General features: G+C 42.4%; 1 protein-coding gene across 6 annotated transcripts in view; it reads left to right on the top strand.

The window, feature by feature from the left end:
• AKAP13 (A-kinase anchoring protein 13) overlaps positions 1 to 14,779 on the top strand; it is a 333,500-nt gene that overhangs the window by 256,366 nt on the left and 62,355 nt on the right. For 5 of the 6 annotated variants that reach the window (XM_061595982.1, XM_061595984.1, XM_061595983.1 and 2 more), the window contains 2 exons: positions 9,510 to 9,635; positions 12,997 to 13,039. In XM_061595982.1, coding sequence (XP_061451966.1) covers positions 9,510 to 9,635; positions 12,997 to 13,039 — 169 coding nt within the window. The remainder of the gene's footprint in view (positions 1 to 9,509; positions 9,636 to 12,996; positions 13,040 to 14,779) is intronic. The other variant, XM_061595985.1, reaches the window with a different exon arrangement.

The raw sequence follows: 14,779 nt of genomic DNA, 5'->3' as shown, positions 1-14,779 counted from the left end.
TATGACTAACATCTTTTCCTTTTGAAAATGTTAATTCCGTTATTTTACATGTATCTGACATAAAGAACAAGTAATCTCTACATCTCCTGCATTCTCTTTTTTTTTTTTCAATAATTTTTATTCAGATTTTCATAAAACATACAAGACAAAATCATAAAACATTCAAAGACAAAAAACAAAATCAAAAATAGTTAAACAAAAAGAAAAAAAGAAAAAAAAAAAAAACAAAAATAAAAAATAAAGAGTAAAATATTGACTTCCCATTTGTCAAAGATCAAATCAGTTATAAGTCTATAATATATAACAATCCTGTCTCTTAAGTCATATTATAAAATCACTTTCCTCCAGTAGTTATCTTACTTAATCATCAAATCTCATAAACATTACTTTATTCTTTCCACAAAAAGTCAAAGAGAGGTTTCAATTCTTTAAGAAATATATCTATCAATTTTTTTTTCCAGATAAGCATATCGATTAATCCATCTCATTACTAATTATGATAATCTTATTGTCATAACCATAGTCAAAATAAACATTTCAATTAATCCATCACATCAGAATCTGTTAGGTTCAATAATTTCAGTAGCCATTGTTCTATTATCTCTATTAGTTCCATTTTCCATCTTCCATCTTCAGTAGTCTTGTTAAGTCCAGTAATTTCAATATCCAATCTTCCATTATCAGTATTCCATAATAATCTTGCTGTCAAAGCCATAGTCATATAGTAAGAGTCTGATGGGGATTACCTCTATCCCAAATATTTTCTTGCCATCCATTCTGAATAAGTTGCTGAAATACTGCTGTAAAATCATATCTCTGTTCTTTTTTTCAAAATACACTGGGTCATCTCTTAAAAGTTTTTCCATTGTCACATGGCTGCAGTTAATTCCATAGATTTTCTCTATATTGGGCTCCATCACATCATTCCAGTCCAGAAGATTATCCATGCCATTGATAACTTTATCTCTAGAATCTTCATTCATTTCTTCAGAGATAACATTGAGTTCCAAACAATAGATTTTATTTCTAAAGTCCATAGACTCCAAATCTTGTTCCTGTTCCACGTTGGTTCCAATCTCCGGGATCTCCTCTCTCACAGGGACCCCTATTCCAGTCTCCAGGGTCACCTCTCTCACAGGGACCCCTGTTCCAATCTCCGGGGTCTCCTCTCTCACAGGGACCCCTTCCAGGGTCACCTCTCTCACAGGGACCCTTATATCTTTAATCTCCTGCTTCATTTTACTCAATTCAATTTTCATTATCTCAATCTCATCCATTATTTTCTGAAACATAGTTATTTCCAGATTTTCAGCCACTTTCTTAATTGCCATTTTAAAAGAAAAATATAGAAAAACCACTTCTTATTTCAGCAACAATTGGGTTAATACTCCAAACTTGGTGACATCACAGTATAAACAGAGCAGACAGCCTTATCTCTCCAATAGTTAAGTAAACAAAATGCAGTTCCCAGGATCGAAACAATTAATGGCAATCGTCAAGAAACAGATTCGTCAAAATAAAATAGACCAAAAAGAGAGTAGTCTCAAAACAGTATAATATTTTTCAAAATAAAAATCTGGAATAGAAATCCCTCTTCTGTGTATATCTTTAGAATGCAAATCCAGGACAGCTTTTTGCAACAAAAACAGAGATAAGCTATTAATTAGTGCGTAGCAGAGAGAAGTTACGGCTCCCCAGTGAGATGTCAAAAACCGATCAATCTGGCAAATCTCTTTTAAACAGCAACAATTTAAGTCAAGTAAAAGAAAAATATAGAAAGAAGGGTGCTTGCCTGTTAGTGCGTTCTCTCTTAGAAGATAAGGTGAACGTTCGCTTTATCAGATAGAGCTTGCTGTTGAAAATCCGTCCCACCTTCGTCGGCTGGACCTCGTCCCATAAATTAATGAGATCTGGTCGTCCCAACAAAAATAGGCTTTGAGGTTAATCTCTTCGTTTCTCCCTACCCGGGAGAAGTTTAATCAGTCAAAAAAAAAGAAAAAACTGACTGATATATCTGAATAAGCTTCTTTTGAGGCAGGAGCCCGTCTCAAAAGCAGGCACAGGCTAAGTCACCCTTCCCGGAAGTCCATCTCCTGCATTCTCCAGTGATGTGATGACACATCTGTTGGATGACTGTGCACCCTGAGGGCCTTTTGTTGGTGTCAGAACTATGTCAGTGGGTGCTGGCTTGCACGAATCCATTGGACATATGGTGAGCTTTGACACTTGTGCAATGGCTGTGTTCCCCTCCACTGGGAGGCAGTACGCCTCTGAATACCAGTCGCTGGGAGTCACAAGTGGGGAGAGCCTTGTTGCATTTGGGTCCTGCTTGCAGGCTTCCTATCAGCATCTGGTTAGCCACTGTGAGAACAGGATGCTGGACTAGATGGGCCTTCGATCTGATCCAGCAGGGCTTTTCTTAGGGACTACCACATCTCCCATGGAGAAGGCTGATTTAGGACGGCCTTCTGCTAAATCAGGCCATCAGTCCCCCTAGCTCAGGATTGCCTCTGAATACCAGTTGCTGGGAATTGCAGGTAGGGAGAGTGCTGTTGCACTTGGGTTCTGCTTGTGGGCTTCCTACGAGCATCTATGAGAACAGGATGCTGGACTAGATGGGCTTACTGGCGTGATCAAGCAGTGCTGCTCTTATGTGAAAACTGTGTCGTTGCTGCCATGGTTTGCACCCACTTTTGAGCCTTTTCTGAGAGGCGCTGATAATAGTGTTTGCGCTAGGGATTGGGTGGAACTGTTCCATTCTGTGTTTGTCTGGAGATTGCAGCATTTGCATGGCCGGCCCTGCCAGCAGGCTCAGTGAGGCTACTGCCTCAGGCAGCTGATCTCATGCTTTTATGAAAAGGCAGCAAAAAAACCCCTTGAGAAATGGGCCAAGGGTAAGTTATTGGATATATTACTGTTGTATGTAGTCTGTTTGCCAGTGAGAGCGGAGAGGCACTTGTGGAATTTATCTGTCTCAGGTGCCAAAATCACACAGGTGTTATGTACCTTGAATTCAGAGAGAGAGAGAGAGAGCACAATTTGCTGCTTCACCTCAGATAGCAAAATGTCTTGGGCCAGCCTTGAGCATCTGATTGCTTTTCCCCGTTTTATTTCCATTCCAAATCATTGGTGACTTTAAAAAAAAGCCTTTTCCAGTCAGGTGTCGTGCAGATGTTTTGGACTACAACTCCCATAAGCACCTGGCTAGCTGGGGCTAATGGGTTTTGTAGTATAAAAATATCTGGAGGGCAACATATTGGGGAAGAAAAAACAGATTTAACACAACAACAACGCACAACTGTAATGATATTCCTAATGCAATCAACAGGGAGATCAAAAGAAACTGCAGCTAGAATATATCTAGTTGGAGTTGTAGGCTCTTTCTATGTCCCTTTTGATTTCAACTGCATCATTGCTCCGTTTTGCAGTTTTTAAAAACACACAGGTGGAGGGGGGACAAGCATTTGACATTTTAGATCTTCAGTGTCCCTGGAAAAAATCTAAAAATACTCCCCCAGCATTTCACCCCATGCTGGAAAGTCAGAACTGCAAAATCCAGGATGGATTCTGATTTGAGGCAAGTTCTGTTAGCAACCCTAGTTGACACAAGACAGCGTGGTATATACCACCCGCTTCTAAAATATGTGTGTGTGTTAGGGCTGAACTGAGTCAGAGTTTAGGGATTATATGGGACTAGAATAGCAGTGGGGGCCGCATTCCCTTGTGGGTAAATGTGCCGTGGGGGCACGTCAATGGTGGGTAGAGCTGAACCCCATGGTAGCTGGGGCCAGGACCTGAAGGGTGTGAAGCATTCCTTCCCTCTCTTTTTGACACCCCTACTCCCTCCCCATTCCCATTGGAATTAGATCCATGAAACTCACTTGAGTGGACTTGGGCCTTTCAGTCTGTCTCAGTCAAACCTACTTTAAAGGGTTGCTATGATGACAGGAAGTGGTGAAGGAGAGCTTTGTAGGCTCTCCCTAGCTCCCTGGAGGAAGAGTGTAATAAAAATAAATAAATCACACAATAAGAATGGCCGTTTATTTTTAACTTAAGTGCCAGCTCCCCAAAGCATTTTAACAAGAGGGTTGTCTTTTACAGGAGAGGGCCCCTTTGGGTTTGGAGGCTTCCTGAGGATGCTTCACAAGGAAGCCAGCCATTTTAGAAGAACCGTTCTCAAGGCATGTGATCGATGAGGATGTTGACTGAGAGGTTGCTTGTCCCTTAGTGATGGTAACCAAAACACTACACTGTCCATCTGATGAAATAGCCACTTTGTCTCCCATGCCATATTGCACCAATTTTCCTCCTCCTCCTGAAGCCTGTCATTTTAAAAAAGAAAAAGAACACTAAATCACCATTTGGCATCTTCTTCTTTTTCTTCAGTTGCTAACCAAACACTAAACATTTTAAACAAAACAGAATTTTTTGCCCCCAGAAAACAGGCTTGCCTGCAACCCAGTTATTTCCCCCCCTCCATTAGAGAAAAACTTTCCATCCAACTTGGAAGGAGTAGCATTTCATCAGTCTGAGGCAAACTGTGGCTTGTTATATAAATTCCTCTCTGCCTCCCTGAATAATCTCCTTTTGCAATGCCACCAAGGCTGGAATTTGCGGGTGGAGGGGAAAAAAGTGCTCATAAAAGATGTGAGGGTCAGCATTGCAGTTTAACATCCAGAGGATGTGCAGCAGTCACTGAAAGCAACCCAGCATCGCTCATCTCCAGCTGGACGTGGACAGTATACGCACGTGTAGTTGCTTGCAAAACTGCCACCTCCTTCCTCTGCCCCAATGAAACTAGAAAGCTGCCTTGCTCTGAGTCAGACTGTTGCCCCATCTAGCTCAGGTATAGAACTGAAGAAGAGGGGGCACCTCTGAGAGCATCTTAGACCAGGAATTTGTTATTCAACTGAGCTCACAGTCCTTTCATACAAAAATGCGTTCCAGGGTTGTCCCCAAGTGTATTATGAGTTGTATCCAACTGTGTTTTGCTCAGAGTAGAGCCACTGAAGTTAACGGACCTAAGTTAATCATGGCCATTGACTTTACTGGGTCTAATCTGATTGGGAATAGCATTGGACACACAACCCACTGTTTCAGCAGCCTGCTTTTTTTTGGAGGGGGGCAGTGGGAAGTTGTTGCTTTTAAATAATCAGAAATCACATATCCCTGGAGATCTACTACAAATCACCCAGGTATCAGCCAGTAGATCACAAAACTGTCTCCTGCCCCCCCTCCCGGTCGACACTGACTGGCAGTAGTTCTGTAGGATTTCATGTAGGGGGCCTTTCCCAGCCCTACGTAAGAGATGTCGGGGACTGAACATGGAACTTTTTGCATGCAAAATAGACACTCCACCACTGAGCTGTTCTCTTCTCCCACCCTCCAGAAATAATAATAATCATTGCTGTGTGGCAAACTTCTCTGTCTCTGCAGTCAGGCAATGAATTGCAGCAGAGAAACTTGCAGCACAGTGACTTTCTTTCGTCCTAGAGATGGAGGAGGAGAAGTCCAGCTACTGCTTTGAACAGCAGCCAAGTGTCTGCCATATCCACTTCCGGCCTCAGTTGCCATTCAGATCTTAATGAGTGCGAGTGATGGGGTGTTTGTGCCTAAGGGTTCCTGTGTTCTCTCAGCACAAATTGGAGAAAGTGAAGCATGCTTGCGTCTCTCGTTCTCTCAGAATGTGGGGTCTGTTGACTTGATGCATTCCAGAGGGAAACCTTAGCCCAGTACGAGTATTGAACTATTGTACATCTCTCCCCCTCTAAAGGCTGATGGCGAGCAGATGCGTGGCCGTTCTTAATTTGTCAGCGTTTTGTAGAGCCAGAGGCTTGACAGGAGCTCTGTTTGAATCTTCCAAAGGCTGCTTCTAACTCAGGAATAAAAATGGGAGGAGGAAGCTGTTAAGGAATGAGCCCCCCCCCCAGTGAAGGGAGGACAAGAGAGTGCCTGGTGTTGGTTGGAAGTTCGTTGTTTTAAGTGCCCCTATTGCAACTTTGAGTCCCGCTTGGCTCTCCTGCTGTGTAAACTACAGTTTCCATGGATGTTTTGCTTGAATTGAGATTTTGTAGTGGATTTGGAGTTTCCTCTTGCGGTGAACAGCTGAGGAATTTAAAGAGAAGCCACAAGAGGGGCCCTGTAAGAACTGGAGCATTTCTCAGGGATGTTTCACACACCTCTTAAAGTTGCTGCCAAATTCTGTTCAAAGCAAATTTTGAGCTCAGTTTGGAGGTTTCTGTTAGAATTGCTGCTGAGAAGCAAAACATCTCTCTCCCTCCCTCCCTCCCTTCCTCCCTCCCTTGCCCTCAGTTTTACAGTGAAATTGGGGACTCTAAAACTGAATGAGCTCTGGTCTGGCTGGTGGCTGCCATTTTAGATTTCCCAGAATGCCCCATTTCACAAAATCGCCCCTCTGAGTTGTTTGTTTGAGAAGTCTAAAATAGCAGCCACTAGCCCAAATGAAGATCTTGGGTAAGTTCGTCCCAAAATCTGTGAAGATCTTGGGTAAATTTCCCTTGAAAATAATGTTGCCAAACCCCCAACAACGCAAAAGAGGGAAGTTGGGTTTGCCCTCTCTTTTGCTGCTGACTTCTCTAGCCCATTTGGACTGAACGTCTGGTCTATAGAATGTTTCACGTATTCCTGGGTGGTCACTGGATTTCACGTAAAACAAAATTCATAGTGAATTTGGAGCTTCTTTCTGAGGAATTTGAAGGGTAGCCAGCATACTTTGAGGAAGACTCCTGAAATTTTCTATAGAACCCCATTTGATATCATAATGTAATAGGGTGTGGTGGGAACGTTTTCACTTTGAGTATGCAGTTTTTAGGTAAAGTTGCCATGTGTGAACATTGTGGACAACTGTAAGGGTCAACAAATTGGGGGAAATTGTTAAGTTTCCTGCTACCCTCTCACCTTGGATTGGTTGTATGGGGATAGCACCCACACTGTAGATTTACATATCAGGCAATAACCTTCGATTGGATCCTTTTCTTGTGCTTGCTAACTCATTTAAATGTACTGCTTCCAAGGCCTGGATTCAGTGCAGAGGCTGTTAATTGTTCAGTTGCTTAAAAGGCTGGATTTACTAAAGTGCATCAAGTGTTTTCAAAGCTGTGTTGTACTTGCACATTGGTGTTAAATGCATTGGGCACAGTCCAATCAACTGAAACTCTTTCAAGTGTCATTGGGCTGGCTTTGCACATAACGTTAAACTGTTGCTTAATGCTACATGCCTGAACTAGAATAAGTCTGAGTCTTGAGTTTGAGCACTCCGACTTCTTCCTCCTCCTCCCGTGAGGCTGCGAGAAGGACTTTGCTAGTGTTTTGTTTCAGTGTCAAATAATCCAGGTTTGTTAATATGAACCAGAGATTGTAGTTTGAAACAAATTTAGTTTAGCAAGCCAATTTAAAGCACAGGTTGATTTTGGCGTGTTTAGAAATTGATCAGATTTTGCTTCAAAGCATGGTATGTAACAACCCTGGATTCTTTAAAACACAAACTAAACATTACAAAATCCTCCTGGCTTTGTAGGAGGAAGGGAGTACGCAAACCTGAGGCTTTGCCCAGGCTCATTCTAACTTGTGCATGTAGTGCTAAGCCAAGGTTTAGGGTTATGTGTGTAGCAGCCCATTAACTTCAGTGGAAAAGTCATGTATGGGTTTAAATCTCCATAGATGAATTGATTGGAATAATGGATATGATTCATGGGCTGGATTTTGTCATTATGTGGAAGCTCCCCTGAAATAAATTGGATGTTTCCATGCAACATCTTTAGTATAGCAGAACCAGGACCCTCCAAAACTACTTGTTTTATTTCCCAGTGAGACTTAACCACCCTTATATTTTACCCTTATTGCTTTGTGGTGTAATGGGCAGGAGGAGCCCAAAATAATTACATGGATCTTGTAAAAGGGTTTCTCCAAGGTGAGGTTGCATTTGCAGCCTCCTGTGTGTAGAGAGCTATGCCTTTTAGGAGATAGTTCTGTTCGGTTTGGTGGCATCTTGCTGTTACTTGTGGTGATGTTGGCTTGTTCAGTATCCCTACATTCTGTTTAGTTGTTCATTTTGTTTTACGTCAGTAATTCCCAAATTCTGTGGAGGGACACGTTAGTGTGCCTTGAGAGAGAGAGAGTGATGAATTTTGGAACAAAGGAAACAGATAGAGACTCTCCAGCATTTTAGGCAGAGGAAGATCCTTCCCCAAACCCGAACTTGATCCTTTTAATGGGAAATGCCTGGGGTTGAACCTGGGACCTTCTGCATGCAGAGCAAATGCTACCACCATGCTGTGCTCCTTTCCCTCTATATCTGGGCAGTTACACTTCAGACTACAAGTGGATACTCTGTGATTAAGTATTTTTCCACCTGAAAACATTGTTCTACATAGAATAATGTTCCTTTTATCTGATTTAAGGAATTGGACATAGCACAAGCTTTTTATGCATAATGTGCCATACTGTTTAGTTCCCTCAATAAACTTAATATTATTAAATAGGTCCTGTGAACCCAAAGGCCCTGTCAACATACAGAGGAGGCTGCCCATTGTGTCTCTGTGTGTTTTACTGCTCCAGTCTGATCTTTCTGTGGATTGGACAGGGATACTTTTGGTCTCTGTCTGCATCAGATACGTTTGGGTTCATCCAATCGATTTCAGTGTAGCGAACCTGCTGAACTACCTACCCTTGGAGGAGGCTTCCTGCTGCATTTCTGCAGGAGTCACTGCTGTGAGCATGCCTCTTGCTAGTCAGGAGGTATGCCTTCACTAATTATTCACGCTAGAATGGGTGTGGTCAGGTGGGTGCTTGTTTGAGAGTGGGCAATTCTTTGTCATCCACACTCCAAAAGCAAACTTATTGGGAGAAGTGTAAGACAATGGTGGCACCTTCATTTTAATTCATAAGAAAGTGCCCCAAGTACTTAGTTTGGGAAATAACTGATTTAAGAAATATTTCTTCCAAGTCCTGGTGTAGAATACAAAGGAATGACTTTAGTTCTGTGTAGATTGCAAACATTGGCCAGGAGTGCTACTGTCATGGATTGGGGCCTTCTTTTCCCTCAAATGATAAGGCTGGGAAGGACCTGTGCCCCCAGATGAAGAGGCTGGTCATTTGCAGATTTGAATAGCCATATTGCACCCTGCTCAGTCAGATCCCTGCACGAATGAAGGCTGATCTAGGGGCCACTAAAGACAGGCCTTGGCATCTTGTACCATTGTTCTTGAAGGTCTGTCTGTAAGAGCTGCTGGGGTGGGGGGAAGCTGCCAGTAAATAAAACCCTCCAGCCTGCAGCTTATTGGTGGAATGAAATCGGCATTTTCTTAATTTTTGGTTTTTTTAAAGCTCACTGATGCTTTTTTTTTTGGCTGCTTACAGTCCTCTGCTCTGCATTCATTTAGCTTCCCTCTTTACCTCTTGGCTATGCCTATTGCAGTTCCTCCTTTCCTTTATCTAGTGTTGTTGTTGAGATGCATGCTCTTAACGTCTGCTGTTAACCCACTTCTCAGCCCAGGAACGGACTCGGCCATCCAGACGAATTTCCTTCTCCTTCAGCATCTCTCCACTCATTCCTAAGTCTAAAACTGTCTTTTCTATTGGCTCTTCTTCCAGTGATGATGAGGAGGAGTTGGATAGTAAGTAATGCTGTTTGGGCAGAGTGAAGCCGGCTTCAGGTGGCGCTAGGCAGGGAAGCTTCGTATTTTGCTTTTGCTTGGCTTTCTGTCTTGTCTTTTTAATGCAGGTGGGCTAGTTACTAAAGTTCTTGCTATAGGCACTGTTCCTTTCATTGGGCTTTTGAGTGTCACATCTCACACACCAAAAGGGCAGGAGCAGCCGGGCACCTTGTCTTCACAACTGCTTACAAATGTTGGTATTCCCAAGAGTGCTTTTGTGCTGTGTCTCCTGTAGATGCAACTGTGTTCAAGCTTTTTCTTACGTATTTCACTGTGGCTTGTACCTCAGTGAGGAGGGGAGAGGTATACACAAAGTTAAGTGCCAGTACTGTAGTTTTGCTACGTCACTTTTTTTTTTGCACATAGAAAGCTTCACAATAAGTTTCACAGATATGTATGTTTTGAAACCACAGGTGGCTCCTTCTGTACCTTACATTTAAAGCAGTATCATACCACTTTATAGAGACATGGTTTCCGCCCCCGCCCCCCAAATTCTGTCTGTGAATGGGTGCTGAGAATTATTAGGAGACCCCTATTCCCCCTTACCTGGGAAAAGGGATGGATTGCTAATTCACTCTGGGAATGTCCAGCTTTTCTTTGGAAATAGTTAGTGAAGGGAAAGTGTTAAAACAAGTTGAGATCTTTAATGCAAAATCTTCCACTTTCTACTGAACCAAAGTAGGACTGAAACAACATATTTGAAAAAACAAAACACAAAACTATGTTTACTTTCAAGTAAAAATTACACAATAAAAGAAGCAGAATAAAACCTTACAACCTTCTCCCCCCATGTTGTAAGATGAAAAGAATGAAATAACATTTACACAATTGAAATAAAAGCAGGAGTCGCATCATGGTGGTCATAACTCCTTCAGAAATGTAAATCATGAACTATTTACAGGACAAATATTTGTTAGTGTGGGCCCAATTTTATAAAAAGCTTTCTACATGAAGTCAAACAGCCCCCCTCCTTGTTGAACTTCTGGTGCCTACTGAAGATTTTTTTTATTCCAGCAGGCATTTTAACTGCATTTAAATTTACAGTTTTTACTTATTTTCATTTTCATTTTATTGAGTCGCTTGTACACCATTTAGAGACATTGTAATTAAGCAGTATATAAATTGTCCAAATTAATTAATTACTTGGTTAATTGATTGATTGATTGCTTTCTATCCCGCCCTTCCTCCCAGCAGGAGCCCAGGGCGGCAAACTAAAGCACTAAAAACACTTTAAAACATCATAAAAACAGACATTAAAATACATTAAAACAAAACAACTTTAAAAACATTTTTTTAAAAAGCTGTCAATATATATTTTTAAAAAAAAGTTAAAAAACATACTGTTTTTAAAAAAAGGTTTAAAAGCATATTAAGCAATTCCAACACAGAAGCAGACTGGGATAAGGTCTCAACTTAAAAGGCTTGTTGAAAGAGGAAGGTCTTCAATAGGCGCCGAAAAGATAACAGAGATGGCGCCTGTCTAATATTTAAGGGTAGGGAGTTCCACAGGGTAGGTGCCGCCACACTAAAGATCCATTTCCTATGTTGTGCAGAACGGACCTCCTGATAAGGTGGTATCTGCAGGAGGCCCTCATCTGCAGAGCGCAGTGATCGACTGGGTATATAAGGGATAAGATGGTCTTTCAGGTATCCTGGTCCCAAGCAGTATAGGGCTTTGTACACCAAATCTAGAACCTTGAACTTGGCCCGGTAGCAAATGGGCAGCCAGTGCAATTATTTCAGCAGCAGGGTGACATGTTGGTGATACCCTGCCCCAGTGAGCAGTCTCGCCGCAGCATTTTGCACCAGCTGCAGCTTCCGGACCAACCTCATGAGCAGCCCCACATAGAGCATATTGAGGTAATCCAGCCTGGAGGTTACCAGTGCATGGACAACAGCGGTCAGGCTATCCCGGTCCAGAAACAGCTGCAGCTGTCTTACCAGCTGAAGCTGGTAAAAGGCACTCCTAGCCACGGAGGTTGCCTGGGCCTCTAGCGACAAAGATGGATCTAGGAGCACCCCCAGACTATGCACCTGCTCTTTCAGAGGGAGTACGACCCCATCCAAAGCAGGCAACTGACCAGTTATCTGAGCTCAGGAACCACCAACCCACAGCACCTCCGTCTTGCTAGGATTCAGACTCAGTTTACTGGCCCTCATCCAGCCCACCACCGATTCCCGGCAGCAGTCCAGGGCTTGCACGGCCTCTCCCAGTTCAGATATTACAGAAAAATAGAGCTGGGTATCATCAGCATACTGCTGACACCTTGCCTCAAATCTTCTGAGGACCGCTCCCAAGGGCTTCATATAGATGTTAAACAGCATTGGGGACAAGATGGTACCCTGCGGCACCCCACAGCAGAACTGCCAGGGGACCGAAAGACAATCACCCAATGCTATTCTCTGAAAATGACCCTGGAAATAGGATCGGAACCACTGTAAAACAGTGCCTCCGATACCCATCTCCCCAAGTCGGCCCAGAAAGATACCATGGTCAATGGTATAAAAAGCTGCTGAGAGATCAAGTAAGAGTAACTCCCCCTGTCCTTCTCCCGATAAAAGTCATCCATCAGGACGACCAAGGCCGATTCAGTCCCATAACCAAGCCTGAACCCATACTGGGATGGGTTAAGATAATCTGTTTCATCCAAGAGTACTTGCAATTGCTGTGCCACAACCCTCTCAGTCACCTTCCTTAAGGGGGTATTTGAGACCAGCCGGTAATTGTTGCAGACCAATGGGTCCAGGGTGGGCTTTTTCAGGAGCGGTCACCACCTCTTTCTTAAATGTACTAATTCTTCTGAGTGCACAGAATATAGAGGTCCTTAGTTTGTTTGGAGTGAGGAAAAGGGGTCCTGGACCGTTGCCCTAATGCCATTAGGGTTATTCTAGAATCATTACGTTTCGAGAAGTTGAAACTTTAGTTTGTCAATTATGGCTACGGCTTCCATAGATGCAATCCATATCATTAAAGCAAGTGATGATCATGCTCTTAATTACAAAAAGAAGCAGATAGAACTCAAAGCACTATATATAATCGCTTACCTTTTAGCACTCCAAAGGATGTCTCTGGAGACAGTTGTGTTAACCTCTGGAAACAAGTGAAGAAGCGCCTCTGGTCCTCAGTGTGCAAAGCTTTGTAAACAGAGAGTGGGAAAAAACCCATTCATAATTACTGCTCTTTTATAATCAATCCTAACAAACCCTTACTGGCCCCACTGGACCAATTGTCCACTGGAGCATTGCACTGTAATGTATCATAGCCATCGAGGCTGGTTCCTGGTGTGTTTATTGAAAACTTTTTGTTCTTGTCTTTTCTCAGGTAACAGATCTTTCAGCAGCACCGGCAGTTCTTTGTCTCAAAGGTGGGCTCTTAGTTAATTAATTAATTAATTAATTAATTACATTTTTATCCTGCCTGTTCTCCCAAAGAGCCCTGGTTTGGGGAATGTTGCCTCTCAAAAGGTGGGGTTTTGTTTTGTAAACTCTTAAAAGTAAGAGAGAGAAAAATCAGAGCTGTCACCCAATCAAAGAAATCATGGTTGATTTAACTGTATTAGCTTTAGTCAATTTAATCAGTTAATTGATTGAATAAAACTGCATGAGTTTGCATGTGAGGAAAGAGCAATAGTTCTACAGGGAAAAAAAAGAAACATGCTTGCTTTTCAGTTATTTTAGAATTGCATGCATTGAAGTGAATGCCAGCTGTGAAAAGAGATGTTTCTTCACTTCTCACCCATAGGGGGGAAAGTTTTTTAAATGTGGCCTTTGCCATCTGCCATCTAATGTACTTGTATTAAAACAATGTAAAACAATTAGATCTATCTACTGATTAATTGGGAAGGAAGGGGGGAAGACACCTTCTCAGATGGTTGCTTTTTTGTCAATTAATCTAAATTGCTAATTGACTAAAGATAACTCTGCTAAAAACATCGTTCTCAAACTAAGAAAAGCCTTGCCCACCTAAAACAACCAAATGCTTTGCAGGAAGCTGTATTTGCAATTTCAAACAGCAGAGGGCGCTGTGGCTACTTAGACTGTGCATATGATTCTTTGCTGTTAGAATGGCTGCTTGTCCTTTGCAGAGGATTTTTGGCCTTTAGCAGATGTGTGACAGGAAGAATGGCAACCACGAAAGCTATTCCTATAGCATAGCTGTAGAGTAGTGGCAAAAAAGCTCCACCTGTTGAATTTGCCAGCTGCATGCGTTTGAAGGCACAGCAGCCCTTGCTTAAGAAAAGAAGGTGATGGCCATGTTTCCAGTATGCAATGTAGTTTTCATTAGAGTTCCCAGCTTTTGTTCGTGGTTCCTTTTTTTTCTTTTTCCTTTGCTTTTTGTTTTTACTGTTCTTGTATCTCACTGAAGCCATGACACTCAAAAGCCAAACATGTGAAGCTTTCCCTGGCATGGAGATGAAGTAATGGGGGAAAGCTTCACTGTTTGGTTTTTGCCTGTCAGGCTGCTGCTAAACATTAGTTTAGACTTAATTTCTATACCCCACTTTTCTATTAAAATAGTATTCAAAAAGGCTTGCGATGAAAAACAGAAAACATATGGTATAAAAATACAAAGGCTGCATATAGGCTATATGTTTAAAGCACATTTAAGGCATATTCCCCCCCTCCCAAATCCTGGGAACTGTAGTTTACTCCTTCACAGACCTACAATTCCCAGCACCCTTAACTAACTACAGTACCCAGGATTCTTAGGGTGGGGGGAGAATGTGCTTTAAATGTATGGCGTGTATGCAGCCTAAATCAATGTTCAATATGGTAATAGTGAGAGCAATAATAATACGTTCCAACTGTTTCTCCTCTTGCTGCCCCCAGCAAAGCAGAGTATCTGGGCCTGTGACTCTCATCCACCCCAAGGAGTTGCTCTCCTTGGGCATCCCCCTGAAGGCAGTCTCTTTCCAGGCAGCAGCCCCGCAGATCTGTGGTCACCTTTGCCACAGGAGCAGGTCCGGTAAAGAAAAGTTGGCAGCCCCAGCTATCGTCAGTTAACGCTGGATTGATAATAAAAAGTTGAGTGAGCTAAAGACACGAATGAACTGGAATCTTGCCAACGCAGAACAGAAAAACAAAAATTTCAGTGTCTGAAGCTG

The sequence above is a fragment of the Rhineura floridana genome, chromosome 14, assembly GCF_030035675.1.
Source record: "Rhineura floridana isolate rRhiFlo1 chromosome 14, rRhiFlo1.hap2, whole genome shotgun sequence".
Lineage (NCBI taxonomy): Eukaryota > Metazoa > Chordata > Lepidosauria > Squamata > Rhineuridae > Rhineura > Rhineura floridana.
This window is presented reverse-complemented; position numbering and strand designations above follow the sequence as displayed.